The 24,137-nt window shown below is 47.6% G+C and overlaps 1 protein-coding gene across 1 annotated transcript in view; it reads right to left on the reverse strand.

Moving 5' to 3' along the window:
- The window catches only part of slc25a21 (solute carrier family 25 member 21), an 82,393-nt gene that overhangs the window by 31,357 nt on the left and 26,899 nt on the right, over positions 1-24,137 (reverse strand). Inside the window, exon 3 of the mRNA XM_035532793.1 lies at positions 2,928-2,976. Within this exon, the coding sequence (XP_035388686.1) occupies positions 2,928-2,976 (49 nt within the window). The remainder of the gene's footprint in view (positions 1-2,927; positions 2,977-24,137) is intronic.

Raw genomic sequence — 24,137 nt, forward strand, 5'->3', positions numbered from 1 at the left:
TGTGCTGGGATCAGATGAGGGCAGAGTCGTTTCAGGGTAACCCCAGGTTTCTCTGGTCCCCCACTGGTGGGCAGACTGGCACCCTGTGTTTCTGCACGGAGCGTGCTGTGTGCAGAGGCACAGGGGGCATACAGCATGGACGTCCCAGAGACAAATCATAAGGTCCGATACCAAGCCACTTTATAAATGGGTAATGAATTTCACTGCCTTTTGCATGCACTAAATTAATTAATTGATCTGATCAAATAAGCAGCAGTAAGTTGCCACCCTTTCAAAAAATAAATAAAAAAATAAAAAAATAAATAAAATGAATACCTTCCTGGTTCTTTCCATGATTACTCAAATAAGATGATCTGACCTGTGATTTAAGTGTGTACATGAGAACTAATCATATAGCCACATAAAATAATGAAAGTAATCCTATTTGCTTTGTATGTGAGACTCATGCACTAGTTTCATACAATAAATTTGAGAATTTAATTTTCATAGAAGAATTTAAGAACTTAGAACAGTAGATGACATGGTCCTAAGGACTGCACAGTTCACACTTCTGTTAAAAACACACACACACACACACACACACACACACACACAGACGTGGTAAAACAAAGAATATTCTGAAGACCAGACAGAAGAAGTGCACAGAAGTTCAGGTATCTCCATCCTGGCGGGGGTCGTGAAAACCCGTCCCTGAGCCTGTGGGAGGGGCCAAGGGCGTGTTTGGGGGTTGGGTGAAGGTGCATAACCGATTCTTCACATCAAGAACAATCTGGACTTCTTCCTGGTCTCTAATGAGAGCAGCGGCGAGGCCAGCGGGCTGATCAGAGTCAGATGGGGCCCTGAGCGCTCTGCCCCTGCCCAAAGTGCTGCCCGACACCCTTTGTTACCTCCAAGTGAGCTGAGACCAGCCCATGAACCATGTAACTAGGTGGTTTGCAGGTTAATGAAAAGCTGTAACTCTGGTCCCTCTGCCTCCATGCAAGGCTAACGACACGCCATCGCCCCCCTGACTCCACCCCGCCCCAACCTCCAAAGCATCCACCTTCAACAAAAAAACAAAAAACAAACCCACATTTCAGCCTCGGAAGGAGCACGTTTAAAATGGTGTGAACCCCAAATGTCCAGATTGGGGGAGCAGTATTTGCAGAGCTGACTATATATATGCAGTCTGGAGGACTGTTGTAATGGAGTTTATGTAGTCATATTTATATATATATATATATATATATATATATATATATATATATATATATATATATATATATATACACACACACACACACACACACTCACACACACACACACACACACATACATATACATACATATACACACACACACACACACACACACACACACACACGTATATATTATATATCGACATTTCTGTGCGTTTTGTGCAAACACATGTACATGTGTGAGTGAGAAAACAGGAGATGTCACATATCCACACACCTTGAAGGTCTCCCCCCACGTTCCTGTGCCCTCATTTGCATGGGTAAATATGGATTCTAACGTACACATTTTGTCAGGTCTCCCTCTGAAAAAAACAACCCCCTTTGATTCTATCAAGGCGGCATGTTGAAGAGAAAGAAGTGGGGGGGGGGGCTATCCAATTTGGAGCAGTGGACATTAAAGCAGCAGCCAGGTACTAATAAGAGCCAGTCATGCAGCTAGCATGGGAGAGGAGGAGCGCCGAGAACAGCTCCCACCGCGGCTCCGGCTCCCTCCGCGACTCCGGCTCCAGCTCTCTTCCCTAATAGATTTCAACTCTACTCACACTCCCAATTAGCCTGCTAGCATGAAAGAAGGAGCTGGTGGTGGGGGGTGGGGGTGCCATACACACACTATACACACACTACACACACACACTAATGCATGCACGCACGCACGTGAACTTAGTAAGTTGCCACACATGTCTCCATCACACACAACACAAGTAAATAAAGCTGCCAAGTTTTAATGGGGCTTTTCCCACTTTTTGAGGAAGTCCGTTACAAAGAAAATATAGTGTGCACTTTTAACCCTGACCCTGTGACGAGAAAGCCGCCTAGCTGTGGCCTTACCTGTAATAAAGGCCATGCCGTCAGCAAACACGGCCCTAAATCACCCAGCAGAACTATGGGGAATCAGGGATCCTTTTGCCCAAGCCAGGGTGCTCTGTCTGGTTACACCTCCTTCTGTCTTGGGTTCAAGACATTCAATGGCAAAACAAATCTCTTGCTTTTTAGGTCTCAAATTAAAATTGATTTACTGAAAAATGCCAAGAGGTAAAACATGCATATATGTTATTGTGGCTGTGTGGTTGCATGCGTGTGTGTGTATGCAGATGTGTGAGGATGTTGCGTGTGCACGCGCGTTTGTGTGCGCAGGTGGGCTTGTTAAAGAATGTGTCAATGTGCGCGTGTGTGCATTAGCGGGAGAGCCGGGGTCTTGGCGGGCTGTGGAGAAGCTGTAAAGCTTTAGGAGCGGCCCACGAGCTATTTACTACCCACCGAGTCTCTGTGGGTTGAGCGGCCTGATCACCCTGGACTACCAATTCCGCCCACCACCCCCATGTGACACCGGGAGGGGAGAGAGACCGGTCGAAGCCTCTGCCACGCATCCATCACAGCCCTTCAACGATCCTCTCAGACTTATGTAGGTTACTGGATGGTATAACGAGTTATAATAAGGCTAGCGTTTTAAGCATTCTGTGCGAATCGTTAAATGATGCGTTTCATCGTCCACAAAGTGATGAAGACTCCTGGCACCGGTGCCCAGTGCGGAGAAGGCTGGACTGCCCACCCCAGGGACGCACAGCAGAGACACAAAAAAAGCAGCGGCATGAGCACTAATTGCGACTGGCCCTGTACAGGGCTGGCTAGCGTCCACACAGGACTGATGGCAGGATTTATCTAGGGAAGTCCGTTTGCGCTTTGGTTTACCTGGTCTTCACTACATCCAGCGGGTGCATCAGGCAAATCTCCACCAGACCTGCAGAGAAAACAAGTAACACTTGAAACACGTGAATCGTTTCAGTTCCACAAATCACCTTTATGTACAACAAAAGCCATCACTTGGTTGTGTTTAAAAATAGCAGCATAATATACTGTGTTTATACATTTTTCTGGTCTTCAAATCATACTAAACTGCAACATTTATGAAAAATGCAGATCTTGGATGAACTACAGCTGAAACTTGCCAAAAGGGAAAAAAAACCCAGTGGTTTAAAAATATAATCCGCAAATATTTCACCACATAAAAAAACAGGAGGAATTATATACCATGATCCATACATTTGTAAATATGAATAAAGAGTCACAGATGTTGGCAAACCATGTGCTCGCGTGTCGGAACGTGTGTTTGCCTGCCACAAGGCAATGTGGGGGTTTTCCCTCAGAAATTCCTGCATACGAGCCACCCAACCTCACGTCCGACAGGAGCCGCGCGGCCAGGTCACTGCCTTCAACGCTCACGTCCTGTTCTTCCTGCATGCTACGCCACTGCGACTTGTGTGTGTGTGTGATGGGGCCCTCGGCACAAAATGGCCTCGATGCTGTGCAGCGACGGCCTAACCTCGGTGCAATTCAATTACCGTTGTGCATTTTCTTCACTTTGGTGTATCGATAATTTAAAAAATTAGCACATAGGGAGTAGGATGCAAGTGATTGGACAGAGACCGGGGGGGGGGGGGGGGGGGGGGGTCCTTACTTATTTTTTTAATCAATCTATATTGGGTCAACTATATAGGAGTCGCTATCTTTCGTAAATTTCAAAAGAGCACCTGGGGGCCTATTGTTCTTATCGCTCAGTACAAGGACCAGGGACAGGCCGATACCAGGGAGACGGCAAAACCAGAATCAATCAATCAATCAATCAATCACGGACACAGCTGCAACACTACATGTGTCAAAGCCAAGTGTTAAAAAGCAACGCATGTCAGGGCAATAGCAAACCACCCGGCGGACCAGAGTGGCGGACCAGAGTGGATGATTCTCGATCAAGAAAGGAAGCGCTGAAGGGATAAAGAATATGTGGACCATAAAGAGCATAAAGAGGTCCCAGCAAGACCGAGCAGGTTTATCCATGTGAGGCCAACTGCTGGCAAACTGCAGACAGAAAGGCTTCAGTTGCAGCAAGACGTTACGCTTGACTCGATGCCACCTGACCTGTGACTCACAGTTATATTGGCACGCATGGCCTCCTGTGGCGTGGGTCAGTTGTCTTTATCGAAGACTGCTCACGTTAGCAGCGGGATTTTCTGCTCAAACCCAAACTGAAAAAAAAAAAAATCAGCTGATGGCATTTGAGGACATCAAACATACTCAGCGGTTGCCATGCAGCTCAGGTTCCATTGAGTGAAGAGCGAACAATTGCTGAAACTCTATCTGTGTTGGATACTTGCTGTGTAAATAGGTATTAGTCATTTTGAATTGCTGGCACCACATGCACTGCATGGCTGCAAGAAAATGGCGAAGGCTTTTATTTTGGATCGCTTGAGAGATGCTCGTAGCAAGACCAACATACCGACAAAGGTATGACCGTTCAAACAGAGGATGTAAATAAGTGCGACCCCCCCCCAACTAGTTAAGAGTCCGAGTGAGGCTGGGGAACAGAGGCACGCTTTCTCAGTCAAGCTGCTAACCCTCGATTCTCACTGCCACTTTGCAGATTCCTCCGTGTGTACACAGCTGTTCAGGAATATGGCCCTCATTCTAATTTTCTCCATTAAATATATTGTCTATAAACAAGACACTGTCTCCTTGGGGTTTTTCCAGGAAAGTAATTATCAGGAGAAATACCAGAGAAGAATTACAGTTCACGACTCTGCCCTAATCTGGGCACTGCTAGCTTATACTGGCACTTGTGAGCCAGAGGTTCACACAAAAGTATCAAATGTAGAATCACAGTAAATCTCCTGACAAGAATCATCAAAAGATTTGAACAGAAATGGCATATTCCCAAACAAACATGACCAGCAGTAAAAGAGAATTAAGCACAGTAGCTAATTCTCATCTTTTCAGATGCCAATGGGAATTAAACACCAAAAAAGCACAACCGAACGTGGATCCCTTTGTCTCCCAGGGGTAAACATTGCAGTAAGGTTCATCATCGACTAATCATGGCTACCAGGACACCTCAGGGGAACAAGTGTAGTGTGGCATTCTCAAAAGAAAAATGTGTTCCATTAACATGCTCCATCCATCCAATAAAGAAGCAGAGATGCAAAAAGCAGCTAAGGCCTGGGAAAGCCATCCTGGCGCCAAAATCGCGGGAAGATCTGTGCTTCCCCCTCCTCCAACTCTCCTACACCACTCTTTAACCATACAAAAGTTAACAGTTAACAAAATGGAAATGAGGCAGGGGCAGGGGGATGTGGGAGACAGATCATGGCAACGGTGTCACTTAGAACACTTAACACGGGCTCTAAGTGAACCCATCCAGAAGCAAGAGTTGCTTTCCGAGGCTCTTGAGAACCAAGAGAGATTTCTGCCATCACCAGCATCAGCCAGGTGAGTGCACATGAGAAATATTCAGGCCTTGGCAACACGGTGTGCGCGTGGGAAGATTCTGCCAGTCTGAGCAGCGATTAGCTCGGTGAGCAAGCGTGCAGGCTTGTTGGCGTGGCGCTGGAACCTCTCCCGGCCCTGGTCGAGAGGGCCTGAGCGGGGTGGCGGATTAAAGTGCAGGAGCAGAGAGAGGCCGCGCCAGCCCGTCACTCACTTGGGCCTAATGAACTCCATCTTAGGGGAAAACCTGCCCCTCTGAAGCATCGGGCCAGGAGTTATCGTCCCCCTTGCAAACGGGGTAAACGCACAAACAAGGTGAAAACAGGCAGGGATAAACCACGGCCATTTTACTGCGTTCCACATGGACGGGATTTAAATGGGCCGGGGGGATGGGTCTGTCAACGGGGGGTTAGGCCAAGAGAAAAAAAAAAGATTTCCTCTGTGTGATCACTTCAAGAAGGGCGATATGGTGCGTCACATCTCTGCGAGGGTCAAAGCTCCAGTGTGCATCAGTGAGGCCGCCTTCGTCAGCGAGGGGTGGCGCGCGTGGCGCAGCTGCCAGACGAGCCCACCGCGCTCATCACACCTGGCAACCCGAATGCTGGGCTAGCTGAACACACCTTCTGTAGAGTGAATGTGTGATCAGTGTCCAAAAAAAAAAAAATCACCGATCAGACATATTAATCAGGCCGCGATTCAGCCATGACACTATAACTACTATTAATGGCACAGTCCAGTACTTGCATACGTATGGATATTGCTTGTTGTATCCAAGCAAAGCAATTTCAGTAGTTTGCCCATGACCTTATGAAGCATATGAAATATTAATGCTTGGTTTCTAGGGTCCATAATTTACACATCACAGGGTTCTAATTGTGAGTACAACACTCACATTTGCTCCTTCTTTTGAAAAAAATGTGAATGGAATATTCATTTCGGAGCATGCGCGCAACAAAAGATTGGATGCCAGTAATCTACTGTGTTAACAAGCGTTCTTTAAGGGTGGATACAAACGTGTTTAGTGATGTATATATTGTGGAATAAATATTATAAAAAACAATAAATGTTATAAAAACCCCTATACTATGCAAATAATGTGAGCATGCACAGTGGCCCTTGACTGTTCAATGTCAAATCCAAATTATATTTGACTCCAAATGAATGTGGATTAATTACTGTATTAGTGACTGGATTCGGTTTTCAGTATAGTCGGAATAGAACACAGTCACCTCCCTGCACTAGGCATACAAAGGCATATCACATTTTTCTGTGTTTTGTATTTTTGATATCAGGAGAACTAGTGCTACTTGGCAAAAAACATGAGAGTACTTCTATTCCACAGTCCAGCTTTAAAAAGCCTTTTATCGTGGCATCGACTTGGACTGTAAAATACTCAGGTGGTCAGTGGAAATGGCGTATTCCGGAATATTCTGATTGCTCCCCGACTTCAGACTTTCTGAGGGCTCACCCACTAAGCTTGCTGTGCCATCGAGAGATTTCTTGCTCTGTCAACACACACTACCGTTTAATGAGAGTGCTCAGCAACAGAGCATACACACTTCATATAGCACTTCACTGGAGTGGCCCACCTTTTCCTGCCTGGGAGGAGGAATCAGCACTGTGGCATTTGACTGAAGGATTGAAGAGACGCGTGCTCCCCGCTGCTCTGGAGCAGGCATGCAGCAACAGAGTCATGGCCGAGCTACAGCTGGCCTTCTGGCAGCTGCTCCAGGCTTCGTTACGCATGAGTGGATGAAATATTACTGGGGCTCCATTATTTGGCTTTATCTTTTGTCTCTAAAACACAATGGCTTTGACAGTTCCTGTCATCTGCAGGCGTTGCAGAGACTAACACGGAGGTGCACACACACACACACACACACACACACACACACACACACACACACACACACACACACACACACTTTTCTTGTGGACTCTTATCTATTACATACATTCACGTGCTGCGACAACTCAGAGCGCACCAGTCAGACAGTGTGTCATTCAAGAAATTCCACATACGAAGACATGGAAGAATGTGAACAGCGAAGCCGTGTTTAGGAAGCCTGTTCGTCGTAGGCCTGCTGCCCAACATGCCACTTATATGCCGTGAAAGTTCCTGCTGGAGGATGAGGCTCAGCCTCAACGCAGAGGACACGGAGCAACACATGGAGAGTCATTGTTGCCAGGAGAGAAACATTTGCAACCAGGAATACTAAATCGCTGGATCGGGACAAGGAAATGTGGGAGGATGCCCACAGGGGTGATTATGGAACTCTGAGGCCCACTGAGGTATCCCTCATAGATATACGGTTAAAAACCAATTTCAAGTCAGGTCAGGTCCATCTTGTGCCTCCCCTCAAAGTTATGGCTAGAAATGGAACTGGTGGTGGTGGTGGGGGGGGGTGGTCCATTCCTAGAAGAAAAAAAAAAAGAAAAAAGCCCCCCCCCTTCTGCCGCAGTTCGTCCTCAGTTTGCATTCCTCCATTTGTGATAACATATCTAGGAGGAGTTCATACATCACCACAATGAGATTGCTATCTGCAGTTAGTTTTGGCTTGGGCAAGAACTGGGCCCCCACTCCCACGCACTGGCGAGAAAAGGAAAATAGCACAAAGACAGTAAGTGATTGCACAACACGCACAGGTGCCATCAATCACACAGAGACAGAGACTGAACACGCAAATTTCCCTCGAAGCCTTACAGGAAAGGTTAAAGACATCGGGCTGGGGGCGAGGGGAGGGGTGTGGGCGAGGGGAGGGGGGCAATTTGCACATGATTTTGCCGATTGAGGAGAGGCTCCATAAATGCTTTCACAGTACTAATTGAGACTAACTGCCACTGCCACGGCTATTATCAGCGCAGCTGCTGCTGTTGCTGCAGTGAGCCACCCAGCACCTCGGGTCATAGTCACGCTTAAGCTCTTTTAAACTGTGCAGGAAATGTGGGCCTGCGCATTAAGAAACAACCCAAAAAAAAAAAAAAAAAAAAAAAAAAAAAGTAACACAAAACTTGTTCTTTGTGACAGCTACATGTCTGAGTGATGGGAGACAATTGGTAATTGGTTGCTTCTCACCTTCTCCAACGCTTAAGTTGGAGCGTGGCCTGGTATAGCCTGCGGCCCGACAGAACAAACATGCTAAACTTGCCTGTAACCTGTTCCTCACTGAACCCAGCGAACAGGCAGCGGCGGCATCTGCCCAAAATGCTTATCAAAAATGTCTCCGTGCCACCGATGAGACGCTGACAGCAGCAAGCTCAGTGCAAGCGTCGTTCCCAACGTTCAGTCAGCCCGCACCTTTTCCAGAAGGGGAGACGACGTTTCCCGACGGTGTCTCGCATGCAGCGACTTCCGGATACTCTCCGCGGCAGTCGCACGCTGAGCAGGTGATCTGGGTGGTGCACATCAGTCATTCTTGTTGGCGGTGGCGCAGAGACTTGGCGTGGGTCCTGGGCAAACCGGTAGCTGGTTATGCAAACCCTCATCCTCCCTTGACACCTCTGCGCTCACCGTCATAAACGCGCCTTCTCGAAATGCACCAGCATAGGAATGCTAAACAACCAGGCAATGTGGCCGCGCTGTGCCGCGTGTCACCCCGTGTAACAACGTTAATCTGATTAGCCATCAAGAACCCAGGGACTGACACAGGCATCAGGTTCTACCACTGGCAAGTGGTGGGAAAAAGGAATCTAAATAAATATCGCGAGAACTAGAAGAGTGAAGAGCGAACACGGCGACAGCAACGCACTTTATCTGAAACGCACTCAGACGATTTGATCTTTAGGAGCATCAGTTTAGGATCTAAACACATCGATGTGAACTACATGACCTGGTTGAAGATGCTGAACAGGAGAACATCAGGGTAATAGTTACAAGGTTGGCCACTGTCATTCCTAAAACACATATTTGACTAAGGTCCGTTACAAGTGAATGCCAAGAACAAATTCAACAAATGTGTGTGTGGACATGTCTAGCAGAACACGGGCAACTGACATATTACTTTAAACAACATTATAATGAATCATAGACAAACGTTCCCTTACAGCATACAGTCAAATCAAATATTTGGATCTAACCCTGCTAAACTGCAACTGGAAACGAAGGGGTACCAGTCCGATCTGTTAAAGGCATAAATAAAGTTAATTTGAGGGAAAAGGCATTTCATAAGGAAAGTGCCCATACTACCAGGGATGTTAATGGACAGTTAAAGGCTCTGGCAGAGGAAAGGCAGCCATTAGGAGCAGTGATTTGCACCTCTGCTTAGTGCTGATTGGGCAAGCAGAGAAGAGCCAATCGCTCTTCTTAACTACTGTAGGAGTTTAGAGAAAAAAAACAAAAAAAAACTAATGGGATTATATGGAAAAGTATATAGAAAATGATACATCATAAAAAGCACAGGATATGACGAAAGCTGAAACCCATTACTAGCGTCAGGTGAATGAGAGAGATTCGAGGAGGACGGTGGAGATGAGTGGTGCCCAGTTCCAACGAACGAACAAGGAGTTATTCACACTTTCGCACCAAACTTCGTGCGAGGACTTGTGGGCGTTGTGGGCGATGGACAAAGAGAGAAGAGAGAAATGGCGAGCCATTAAAAAGCTCAGATCAGAGGGGAGGAAGCAAAGGAGCACGTGTTTTAAAGCCCAACTAACCATTCGTCATCTCGTCAGCTGGGCAGAACACAATCCCAAGCAGTTGAGCTCTGACAAACTTCTGAGGGTGCTTACAAAGCTAACGATATCTGCTGCAGAGGCGTGGGGGTTTTATGGCAGGAGTCAGTCCTAGCCGGCGTGGCATCTGTAAACAAGCAGGCTTTCCCCAGGGCAGCTCCACTGCCGGGGCTTCTACCGCTTGCTCCCGGTCATGTAGGGAAGGGAGACAAAAGGGAATGTAAATGGAGCGAAACTGGAACAGATCTATTTACTAGCCTCCCTTACCTAGAAGTACACTGATCTCAGATCAAGGTGCATCTGAAAGGCTTTGGCTGTGACGCCAGGGCACTAAATCTTCCAATTAAAAAAAAAACAACACAAGAAAGAAAGAAAATAACATTTTCCTTGCTTGCCTTGCTGTTCAAACATATGAGTACAAGCTACTGGTATTGTATGCCAAAACATTCTAAAGTGTAGCTGGAGTATTTGAATAGCCCTTGCTTACTTTAACACATCCATTCTCTTGTTTACTTGACCTGAAATGAAAATTCCACCCATTTTTCAACATTTCAACCTAATTTGTTCAAGCAAACAAAATCGTTCGGGTTGTCTTTTAAAAACCATCAGTTGGGAGTAACATGCCAATACTCACATACGTCTTCCAAACACACAGCGAGGCTGTGTTTATTTCACAATGAGAAAATTACCCTAAAAATATGAAACCACAAACCAGACTAATGCTTTATTTGATGATACGAGCGCAGTTAGATTAAAGCTGACACATCCTCTGGGTTGCCATACTGCAAAGGGGGTTCTGGCTCCCTTTCACCTAGAACACGTCAGTGGCACAGATGGCTTTTCTCGGCCGTGCGTTAGAAGCGTCGACACTGAACCGGCCGCCCAGCCGCCGTGCTCCAGCTACACGCCGATTCTCGTCATCAAAACTTGAAGTTTATGTTTGTGTGTCATTCGTCCTCCGACTGACGCTCGAAAACAGACGGCACGACTACACAGGAACGGGTCATCCCACTGAGCAGAGGGATAGGGGTCGTGAGGCGTGTTCTTACGTTTTATAAAGTGGACTGAAAATATTGGATCATTGTTTACAACATTTATTCAACAAAACATAAAACAATTGTTTTCATTTTATTACTGTTGATATTATTATTACTGATGGCTGCATTTTCATTTTACAAAGAACAACTGAGGGAATTGTCTACCTTGTTAGTCAAGCACGCTTGGCATGCACTGAAGCGCCACAGGAAGTGAGATTTTTTTTTTTTTTTACGCCATTCCCCATCAAAACCTAAAGCAGAACCACTAACTGGTCACAGTGGTCCAGGTTTTCATCAAAATATCTGAAGGGCCAAAACTTAACCAGGATGTGGCCGAATGGGTGAAGTACCAGAAAGGGGAGAGCCGAGTACGCAAATCCTGGTGTAACTGAGTTTAACAACACTATGCCCTTTTTCTACGCATATTCATTTCCAGGAAACCAACCAAACTGAGCCGTGACCCCTGCAGAAGTCACCTGTCCTTAATGACAGACAACGGTAGTGGAGTGTGAGCGGAAGGAGAGACAAATCAGTGCCTGAGCAGAGCTGGAAGGCAAATCAACAAGCATTTTTATACAACCACAGCGAAATCTGCTTTTTAAGTATTCAGATCTGAGTTCTTTCATGAGCACAACATTATTGAGAAAAATAAAGAAATACACTGGAAACTGAGAAGCAGCAGCCGCAAAAGGAATTCAGTGCATTTGAAGAGGAGAAAAAAAACACTACTAATGCATTTAAGGCCCTTCTACTTTAGATTTGGGTTCGTGTGTTAAACACCAAGTAGACGGCGCGATGGAGCTACTGCCCCTCCTGCCATACGGACGGGGAATTTTCCGAGCCAGAGATCCTGGCGGAGGCAGAAACGTGCCTTTTTAGGATCTCGGCATGGCTTGAAGGCCGAACGGCATCTGTTGTCCGGCCCTCCCCACGGAAAACCTCGAAAGGCGAGATAAGGCCGCGCGACGTAGAGCCATCACTGGTAGCTGCTCCCGCTGCCGCAGCTGGAGGTGGCCATGAGCGCCGACCACCGATGCGTCTCTTCCTACAGGAGGGCCCCGCGTGGGGCAGTGAAGGGCCCAGTCTGGCCAGCTCGTGCCTTCATCTGTCTGAAGCCTGAGGAGTGCGACGTGCGTTAAATGCCTCACACAGATTAAAGCAGATCTGTGACGTGGCAACCTGTTCGCGCTGAGCACGTGTAAGGGGATTGCGGCTGAGATCATGAGCTAGTCCTGGGTTTTTAAATAAATGCCGACATCGGCCTTAGACGCAGTTAGTGTTCAAACGTGGTCTTGACGGTGTTAAATCAGAAAATGATGCATTTTTCGTTTATTCAGTAAAGTTAAGGAAGGTCCATTCAAAGCGATCATTTGAACATTAGAAGAACAGATGAAAATAAAGCTTTATATTGTACCTCTTGTTCAGTGTTGTGCATGCGTGTAAAGTGTACGTGAGTCGGCCATTTCTCACTACAAATCATTCCAGAAGATGAGCTGTGTCATTACTGTCACCTAGTGGACAGTAGAGAGGCACATAGAGAAAGCAAAGAGGCAGAAGTGCACACACACACACACACACACACACACACACACACACACACACACACACACACACACACACAATGGGAGTGGCAGAAATTAAACCAATTCACATTTACCAAGGAATGACAACTGACCTTTCAACAGGTCTTCATCTAATAGCCTCGATGACAAACTACGCTGTGTATTCTGTGCGCGTGCGTGCGCGCGCACACACATGTGCATGTATGTGCATGCACACTGGAGGACAGGTTATACCGGGGAGTCAGACTTGCCAAGGAATGCGAGAGAGAAGAGAACAGTCGTGTTTGTTTTTCTTCAACAACACTAAAACACTGCACATTTCCCCCTCATGCACTTACCGTATTCCTCAGCGAGAAGCGCTACCGGCCCAAAATATTAACCCTCCACAACAAGCCAATTTACAAAGAAAATAAACACTCCCGAGTCTCTCACAAAAAGAACCACCAAGTGTGACCGCGCATATATTTATCATCGGGTGGGATAAAGAGAAAACAGCAGAATCACATCCAATATTTGCCCTCTCACAGGGTTCCATTCAGCTCCACTTGACCAGGCCAAAGGCAGCAACAGATCTGTCCGGCGCTTCCGAAAGGCTCGCCAATAGTCCATAAAAGCTGATAATGAAGACAATTAAGGGCCAGGAACAGCAATAATATAACTTTTGTGGGGCAGTAATTTAATTCCTTGTTAACACCTCCATGCCTCTTTGGACAAGTGCAGGGCCCCCCGAGGCCCCCGGGGATGGAAGCAGGCAGGGTGGAGGACACTCATCTCTGCTATCTCTGGAGAGCGCACATTGAGCGCAGAGGAAGAAGGCAGCTGCGCGAGAGGACACGGGAAAGGAAGCTGAGCTGAGCTGAGCACTCTGCCTGCAAGGTGGATATGCAGATGAGGACGACGGAGAAGAACAGCGGACATTCTTAGCCAGCGATACAATCTGCTGTTTCTCTGGGGACCAGGAGAGGAAAACGCAAGCATTGCAGGCAAGCATGCACTTACACTCACTCACACACACACACGCGCTCTTCCTCGGGTTTGCATGTGTGCGCATGTCCTCAGTCCTGCAGTTCAGGAAATGTAGGTGTTTGGATGTGAGCGGTACTGGGGTGTAGAGGGATCGAGTAGTGTGTGGTGTGTGTGTTGGGTTGTGTGTGTCTGGGACCAGGGTGAAAGTACTTTGGGCTGTAATCCCCCCCCCCCTTTTAGCGTGAGAGGCTGAAGCAGGAAGCCATTACTGAAGTGTAAACGCATTCAGCCAGCACTGGCCAAACACAGAAGAAACATGTTTCACCACCCTGCTGCTCGGAGCAACATGAACACACATACACACACACACACACACACACACCACCATGCTAATCGCACCCCCCACAGCCACACACACACATCCTCAAAGCGGTGGGATTTTGCAGAACTCTCCCCTCTCTAAACACACTCTCTCTCTCTCTTTCTCCCTCCCTCTCTCCCTCTCTCTCTCTCTCCCCTTCTCTCTCTCTCTCTCTCTCTCTCTCTCTCTCTCTCTCTCTCAGCATTATATAAGCAGTGTAGGGCCGGCACGGTGATGGTTTAAAGCTGATGAGATCAGCTATTATGTTACACGCAGCGGTGGTTCGATGCAGTAATTTTGCAATCAGGAGCGTGGCCCTGCCCTGTGCCTTCCTGTACAGGAGGGCACACGCGTTTAGCGTTGGTGATCGCAGAAATCACGAACAGCAGGACAGGAACGTAGTACAGTGAAAGCATGCCTGCTTCTCTCCGAGCACCCTGGGAAAAAACTGCACTCGAACAGACCCCGGCGCCCGGGACCACACAGCGACGCAGCCGCCAACCCAGGCACAGCTGCAAGAAAAAGCAGAGGGGCGCAGCAAAATCTGTACACAGGGAAGTTTAGTTCTCCAGTGCCGTGTATAATGAAATATCACTCCGTTGTCAATGAGTACCAAAGCTCAGTTCAGGATGTTCTCGGGGGGGGGGCACCATCCTGCTGACGTGCCCGTGCGTTATGCTTCATCAGCCGAGACAAGGCGGCGACCTCTGTGGCTGTCCAAAACGAGACGGGCCGACCAAAACGAGGCCGGTCTGCCTCTCCGTCCTCTGCGCCTACGCCCGGCTTACGTTATATCCCACATAAGAGGAGCGTTGGCGGCAGGACAGTGAGAGCCAGCTCAGTGGACCCTCCAGCCTAGCCACGGGCCCACCACCACAGCCGTTCTTCAAGAGGAACCACTAATGAAATTCAGCATCACACATGAAAACAAGCACCAGAAGTCTGTAATTGGAAGGCCGGGAGCCTCGCGTGGGCAGCGCTCCAGTCCAGGCCATTAAGCTCGGGGCTTGGGCTTTTTTTTTTTTTTTTTTTAATCCAGCAATTTGTCAAAGGAATGGAGAGGAGTGTTCAGAACTGTCAGGGTGAAATTGTTCGTACGGCTGCGGTATTTCGGCAACACGGCAGCGCAGGCTCGGGGGCCACTGTGCATAGGCGGGCTTCTTGTAGGGAACAAATGGTCGAACCAATCCACACACACACACACACACACACACACACACACACACACACACACACACACAAATAATTATATGATAGAGCACTTGAACATTCTGCTCAGGAGCCTGAAATAGTGAGCTTTGAAGGAGAACGAGGGAGCGGCCTTGTGTGCTCACAGCACTGCCGCAGAAAGTCTCCATCATCTCTGAAGATGTGGATGCTTACTTTTAGGGCAAACGGGTATTTCATGCTATGCAAAATGGAGATTTTTCCCTCCTGACGGAGACAGACAGCTGTGACAACTGTAGAGTCGAAGAGTTGCATGTGACTAAGAAAAGTTGATTATAAAAGGGGGCGGGGAGGTGGGCAGAGAACAACTACCAATCATCTACACGAATGGTTGGTGTAATGGTGGTGATGTTTAACAGACAGCTCAAACAAGGTCAGGGGGCAGTGGGTAGACGTGCGAGAAAGAATCGCCGTTTGTCTCTTTCACTGGGACAGATGTGGACAATGAACTCTTGACAGTCTAGGTCCCTTTATGTTCAACATGTGTGTTTGTTACTCTCTCTGGAGGTGGGGATGAGTGAGTGAGTGAGTGAGTGTGTGTGTGTGTGAGAGTGTGTGTGTGTGTGTGTGCAGAAGATGAGGGGAGCAGCAGGATATGTGGCGATCTGGGAGGTTGGCTGTAATGACACACACGGGACAGATAAGCTTCCTGTCTGTCTGAGTTCCATCAGGGAACCTCTGATTTACAGCCTTTACTGACCAACCTGTATGCCCCCCCCCCCCCCCCACACACACACTCACAGATACACACAGACACACACACACTCACACAGACACACACACTCACAGATACACACAGACATATGTATATTGGCTATGTGACAAGCATTCCGTTCACCACACGTGTCGACCTTGTAAGCCATCTCTGTTCGGTGTGTATGCCAATGCATGTTTGTTTTGGGTTTTTTTTTTAAGTGCATGTGTGTGTGCTCACAGCAACCTCTCAGTAACACCTAGCATGTCATGGACTGTTGGTCCAGGATAGGCAACGAGAAGATGGACAGATCCATTAAACAAAACGTCACCCGCAAACACAACAATGATTAATCACGCGTCGCAAATTATAAGCACCTGTACGAGCGCCTGCCCCCTCCGACCGGCTTTCACTCTCGCTTACTTCAACAGACGCTCGCGACGCTTTCGCTGACAAGGCCCCTTATGCACACATGCGCGCACACCCATGCTTACACTAACTGCAGTCAATATTTAAGTGGACAATGGCACATGTCAAAATTAGACATGATGAGTACGCGACGAAGTGGTAGTCACCTCTAAAACTCCCGCTTCCTCTCGATATAAAGCAGTTTCCTCATCTTCTTCTTTTATATTTTAACTTTGTGCGTCAGGTCGGATCAGTCTACCGCTGGGGTACGTTTGGTACCTTCGTTTGTGCCTGTCGGTTCTGCCACGGTAGCGTTCAGCAGCCGTGGCGGAGGGGAGCAGAGGGAGACCTCTCCCCAGTCACCCGAGCTCATTATGCTAAAGCGCTGGCGGGGCGCACGGACGCACGGGCCGCCTCACGCGAGGAAATGGCATCGTGATTAATGGGGGCTAAATGAAGGCGCGCAGGCAGTCCCCCTGCCCCGGTTAAACCAGTCGCTTACCATCAGGTTCAAAATCCCACAGCCTTCACAGCGCACGCGCCGGCCAAGCTCGTCACGCATTCTACACGTGGTCGCGTCCCCGCACGAGTTCGTAAGGGAGAGAAAGATGTTCGGAGGAGGGAAGTAAAAATGAGATATAGAAGAGTGCGACTTTGGGACCGAACCTGTGTATCACAGCAAAAAAAAAAAAAAAGCTAAGGCCTTTTGATACTCTCTCGGAAGGCTGCATACCCTCGTAAGACGCATACATACACGTGTACACACACAGAGCCTTGGGGGAATGTTTGTCCCACTCACATAAAAGAGAAAAATCTATTAAAAGGAAAAAGCTTGTAAGTAAGCCAGAGAGAGAGAGAGCGAGTGAGCGAGTGTGTGTGTGTGTGTAAGCAGAAGGAGTGTGTGTAAGCAGAAGGAGGGGGAGAACACAGAGGCCCGAGGTACCTGCCTGTACAGTCCCTTCTCTCCAAATGTTTATTTTGGACCAGACTGGCAGCCAACTGGTTGCAATTGACCCTCTACAGGGACGAGTTAGAGACAGAACATGAAACTTTCCCTTCTGGGAGAGAGAAAGATGGAAAAGCCACACACTCTCTCTCACTCACACACACACACACACACACACACAGCTCAGATAGCATGCATGCTTACACATGCTACAGAGTTACAAAGACAAACATATGTGCAAAGAAAAGAATGAAATAAACAGCAGAACTGATGGGCTTGCACACGATACACCAGTGTGTTACAGGAACAGGCAGGTCGCTACGTGTGTTACAGCACTGCACACGAACATTTCACTGGTAGTAATTCTCAACTGTGAGAATCTCTGTGCTTGTTTGATGATGAGGGCTTGGAGTCCGAGTAGCTGTTGACATCAGCAAAAAGTAAAATTGTATGAAAACATCAAATGAACATTTAACAACTTGAGATTTATCCAGAAGCTTCGGTCCTACTGGAAGCACCATGCGTGTTACCATTCTAAACGCAACGGGAAGCTACACAATATATTGTGTGTGTTGATACTTTACATTACACAATAAACTGTGCATACTTAACATTAGATTACATTTACATACAGAGCACATAATCTGTTGCACTCTATATAACGGTATAGTCGTAAAGTGTTTCTTAACTGATAATTGTTTTAACTTTGCGCGCTATTTGTCAGATGCTTTCAGATGTTCCCAAAACACTATTTGACTAATCAATTTACTAGTCATTCACCAGTGGCCTTACAGTGAACATTCACCAGTGGCATTCTAAAATATGATGCAAGCCACATCACACGAGATTGTCCTTGTCCTGCACTCCTGTGATTATCAAATCCTACAGCAAATGTTTCACTCTTTTGATTAAATGTAAATCGTTATGATGGATTCATGGTATTGAAGAATGGAAAAGCCAGCACCCGGCGTCCCCACAAGTTTAAAAACATCACAGATTCTGCAGTGGGTGGGTTCGGGACATTAGCACGTTTAGTCGGGTTTATTTCCACCAGCAGGCATGCACGTTTAGCATCAACAGAGGATCCTGGAGTTACCATGGTGCTTTCGGACCAATGTAAGGATCGTGTGTTCTTGTTGCTAGAAGCTCAGCCAAGTCTCGTGGCTTGTGTGAGATGATTAGGAGATCCTGGGACTGTACCGATATCTACTGGACAGGGATTGAGTTCAGCAATAGCTCATCGCTGTTAACACTCAGACAATGGCATAGTGACCAAGTGTGCCATCAAGTTTATCCACTCCATATTCATGAACAACCCCAACTCCCCAGAAACAGAGAAAGAGTGTGTGTGGGTATGTGCAGGGGGAGGAGAGAGAGTGTGAGAAAGAGAGAGAGAGAGGCAGTGGAAGAGCGAGGCAGATGAGAGTGGCAGAGTGCGGAACTGGCCATGTAGACTAAATAAAAGCTTTTAATCCTCATAAACTGCTCCATATGAGTATTACATCCCTGCCTGTGCTGCGAATGGAACTCATTTTGGGGCTAAAACCTGAGCAGTGCAGCTCTCCTCCCATAATGGGCTCTGTGTTCCTGCGAGGGCTGTGCTGACCCACACCGCCAGCCCGGCCCAAGAGCTGCTGACAGACCAAGCTCACTGTGAAAAATGCCCTGGGAAATGGAAATGTAGGGGTTGGAGAATGATGACATTATTACAGAGTGTGCTTGCATGTGTGTGTGTGTGTGTGTGTGTGTGTGTGTGTGTGAGAGAGTGATGACATTGGCACTGTCTTTGCACGCCAATCTGAAGGAATCACAAGCATGGGTTGGAATAATGAATGTGTTTTAAATGCTGGTTACACACACACACACACACACACACACACTCACACACAGTTAAGTCCACCTGAGCTCAGCAGCTCGTCAGGGAGAGGAAGCGGAGAGTCAGGCTGGCACATGACTGCAGGGGGCTCATTAGTCACGACTGTCACATGGAGCCCAAACAACAGCAAGGAATTCAGTGCTGGATGTGTCCAACCCTGCAGACCTTTGCGTCTCCACGAGCCAGACGGGGGCGCCCCAAGAGACAGCTCCCATATTTACAGACAGGAAGGCCACCACTGGACATGTCCAGAAGAATGTGTGGACGAAGACAGACAGAGAGACGGGGGGGGGGGGGAAGAGCGCGAGCGAGAGAGAGCATGAGAGAGAGAGGACCAGCAGAACAGAGTGACATTTTTAGGGTGAACTCAGGTATGTCAGTCAGACACAGGAAACATATTAACACTGACCACAGTTTATTCTGCTAACCACAGTGTGGCCCTGTGGGACAGAGTTGCAGGGCAGGGTCTGTTTACACACACACACACACACACACACACACACACACACACACACACACACACACACACACACACATTTTCATGCATGCACTCCCAATTTATAAACACCAAAATAAAACATGGCTGTTTACCCAGTCAGTCATAAACACTCATTGCTTTTCACATGAGAAGTCCTGTCCATCTATCCATCCGACACGCTGCTGTTCCCAGGACCAAGGCAGAAAGAGACAAAATACACAGAGAGGAAAACAACAGATATTTCCTTTCCTGTTTGGGTCTTTAACGCATGCACTGGCTTACCATACACTTCATCCAAATTACAACAAAAATACAATAAATACTAGACAGGTATTCATAATTTTAAAAAAAAATAAATCAAAAATCAAAGATTTATTTTGTGTAGGAGGAGGGAGTTGGGAAACAAAAAGCCTCTCAGAGCATGACTACAGATCCAGGATCAGAGTGCTCCTCGTTTACTCTGCGCTTACCCACCAGAGACCAAATCTTCACTGACCCCAATTCTCTCCCTGTGGGACCTCTTTTGCACCTACTGATTCTTAAATTGTTCTCACCTTTCATAAAACGCCACCCCTGAGAGCGCAAACCGGCTAACCGTCCGCTTGGCTCCGCAGCGCCCTACAGCTGGGATTCCAGTTTGAACGCCAGCTGCGCCTTGCGCCGTCCACAGCCAGAGATCTCTGGAAATGAAAGCAGCTATTTAATGGCCTTCCCTCCATAGTCGGGCTGAGGCCATGCGAAACAGTGCTAATAGCTTTTCCACAGCAGCGTCCAGGTCTAGGTGAAGGCCTGCGCTGCAATCGCTCACACCAAACTGTACTGGACATATAAAAGCGCACATCTATTTTCAATTACATTTAAAGAAAGAACCACTTTAAATACAAGGGATTTGATTTATCTACAAAGTATTCCAAACCTATTTATTCACGTGTAGTAGGCTTTTTATATCTGGAAATGTTAGAAATTACAAAAACACAATTACCTACTTAGCTTTTAGGAATAAAAGACCTGCTGAGATTCATCTGAGATATAACAGAACGGAGAATCCCAGACAGTCAAGCTATAAAAAAGATTAAGGTGACGCGTCAGGAGCACAGAAATAAAACAACACCACGTAGACTATAACTCTGTCCACCCTGTGCGAACACGTCACCAAAACAAACCCAAGTCAACCGGCGTTTACCGCTCGCCGCTAACGCCGCTAACGGGCTGCCGACGGCAACTGGAACTGTTGCATGTATTTGCCCTCGTGCTCCAGCTTTCCCAGCTGTGGGGTCGCTCTGTCTGTGGCCAAAGACCCCCCCCACCCGCCTAATAGAAACTGGGTCTCTTCCATGGCTGGGAGGTTGTAATTTGTAACAGGCGGCTGGGCGGGCGGTCTGAAAGGTCCTCCTCTTATCTGGACAGGAGATCACCAGCAAATCATATCAGAGAAAAAGGCTGTTTAAATATAGCCATAATTACTGCAATCATTTCTTGCCGTCTTCCTCCGTGCGGCCCTCCCTCTCGCTCTTCGCTCTCTTTTTTCCTCCCCTTCTCCCTTTTTTCCTTAGCATTTCCCTTTTTTCGTCTTCGGCAGATCCTGCCTCGCGGTGTGGGCTCGTGGCTGACAGTCGCATGACAAGGAATGCTGCCCTTCGTAAGAGCCTGCTTCCTCCTCGCGCAGTTTTAGCTTAATTGAAACGTTTCCTATTGGGCTCAATCAGGGAGGCAATTACCTAATTATTCGCTGATGCCTTACACGGACCTGTACAGAGTGGTGGGAGAGAGGGAGAGGGAGAGAAAGCATGAATGTGAGCATGAAAAAGGAGGGAAAGAAAGAACACAGGAGAGGAAAAGATTGAGCACAGGAAAAAGAGGATGACAGAGAGAGAGAGAGGTTAACACTGGTTTAACACTGGATTTCATGCAGGATTTTTGTGTTCTGACATAAATGACAATAAATAAACTAGCCAGAACAACGGTCTTTTTTTTTTTTTTTAACACAGAGTTCACTCTTGCCGAGCCTCCGAAGCAGCGTGAAGCCTGGGATAAGACAGCAGCCATGAACGGAATTCAGACCTTTTCTAGAAAAGTAACATGCAGAAACAGGGCAACTGGGGGAAAAGATGCTGCGTAGCCAAAAGAGGCATTTTATGGGCTCACAAGGAAAAGGATCATCAAGGAGGGAGAGAGAGAAGGAGAGAGCAGGGACAACAGGGAGACATTAATGTTTCTGGAATGTTCTGTCCCAGCTGAACTGGCCTCCAACACATTTAATAATTAGACAGCTCATAAAATCCAAATATATCAGCCTTGCGGATAAAAAGACTTTTTTTTTTCCCATGCTCCTCTGGGATTTATGCAAGCGGACCAGAAAACCCACTGTTTTGAACCATAATAAACACAGCCCTCCCATTAATTAAAGATTTGACAGCTCCATCATTAAATCACCTTTAAAATCTCAGGAGCAAAGTGGACAGGCTTGGAGCCATGCACGCATGATCCGGAATATCAGGAATCGAATATTTGGAGATATTGTACAGACAGCGTAAACCTGGCAAAGCAAAAAGGAGGCAGTTGTGAAGTCCCTCCCCCACTTCCTTTCGCCAAGGCCCACCTTGACTCCGGAAAGGTCAGAACCTGGACAAGTGCAGGCCGCTGGGCTCTTCAATCAGTCAGCAGGAGCCGAAGGGGGTGGAGCCATGAGCACACATGCTGTGGCATAATGCAGCCGGGCGGCCGGGCCGGGCCAACGCTCGGTGGCCAACATGTGCACCACTGTTGTCTAAACACACGCCACTAGGCAGGCCATAAAGAGGAGGTCTCGGGGTGTAGAAAAGCAGTCAGAGTGTGTGAGAGTGCGTGTGTGTGTGTGAGTGTGTGTATGAGAGAGAGAGTGTGTGTGTGTGTGTGTGTGTGTGTGTGGGTGTGTGTGTGGGGGTGTGTGTGTGAGAGAGAGCGTGTGTGTGTGTGTGTGTGTGTGTGTGTGTGTGTGAGAGAGAGAGTGGGTGTGTGTGTGTGTGTGAGAGAGTGCGTTTGAGTGTGTGTGTGTGAGTGTGTGTGTGTGTGTGTGTGTGTGTGAGAGAGTGCGTTTGAGTGTGTGTGTGAGAGAGAGCGTGTGTGTGTGTGTGTGTGAGAGAGAGCGTGTGTGTGTGTGTGAGAGAGAGCGTGTGTGTGTGTGTGAGAGAGAGCGTGTGTGAGAGTGTGTGAGTGTGTGTGTGAGAGAGAGCGTGTGTGTGTGTGTGTGTGTGAGAGAGAGCGTGTGTGAGTGTGTGTGTGTGTGTGTGTGTGTGTGTGAGAGTGTGTGAGTGTGTGTGTGAGAGTGTGTGAGTGTGCGCGTACACACAGGGCTACATGGGCTGTGGAGATGCCAGAAAGGACTCCGCTTGAGGTCATGGAAATGGGTTATAATGCAGCCTTTCACCAGGAAAATGAGAGAAGCAGACGGATCAGACAGGGCCTTTCCCATCTCTCTCAAACACACACACACACACACACTCTCACACACACTCTCACACACACTCTCACACACACGCATATGCCTACACACAAATAAAATGATCAATAGCCCCCCCCCCACACACACACACGCACAAACACACATATGTATGTTTTGCAGAAGAAAGGAAAATGAAAAATGACTCAGACTGGGTGGGCTGCTTGGCCATCGCATCCTGAATGACCATTAGGGAGTTAATACATTAATCCTACATACCAAACCAAACACACACACACGCAGAGAGACTGACACATAGGTACACACACGCTGAGACTATCACCCACCCCCAAACACACACACACACACACAAACAACCCCATTCATTAATGATCACTTGCAACCACAGGACAACTGTTGAGCATACATTATTATCTGAGCTGTACTTTACACACATCCACATGGTACCACACAGAAATATCCAGCCCAACAGTCACATGGTCACACCCCACGGATCAAGCATGAGAGGATGTCCATGGCAACAGATATAAGCTATAAGCAATATAAGCAAGAATGTCAGAAAGAGCTTCTGGCATTTATGAAACGCAGCTGAATAAAAGGCACTGGAAGCATGTGAAAGACAAGGCGCTTCCCACCCTGCGCTTCTGAGGCATGTGCCTGCTAGTGCGCCGTTTCCATGCCGATTAGTCACATCGTGAGTGTGGGGATCACCCAGCTAAACGGCAGAAAACAGTGCGAGAGGATGAGTGGAATGGAAACAATGAATGATTTTTTTTGTTTTTTGTGGGGGGGTGGGGGGGTGACTGGATGGAGTGGGGCACCCAGGTGGTCCGGCGGCCCTGCTGCTGTGACGTGGGCCAGAGAACACGAGCTCCATGCAAATGTGATCACTCCCGCTTGCGCTGATTGGGGCGGTGGCGTATGATTAAATATAATTGCAAAAAAACCTTTTCCAAATGCCTCGGCGGTTTGGAAAAACC

Source organism: Electrophorus electricus, chromosome 13 (genome assembly GCF_013358815.1).
Source record: "Electrophorus electricus isolate fEleEle1 chromosome 13, fEleEle1.pri, whole genome shotgun sequence".
Classification (NCBI taxonomy): domain Eukaryota; kingdom Metazoa; phylum Chordata; class Actinopteri; order Gymnotiformes; family Gymnotidae; genus Electrophorus; species Electrophorus electricus.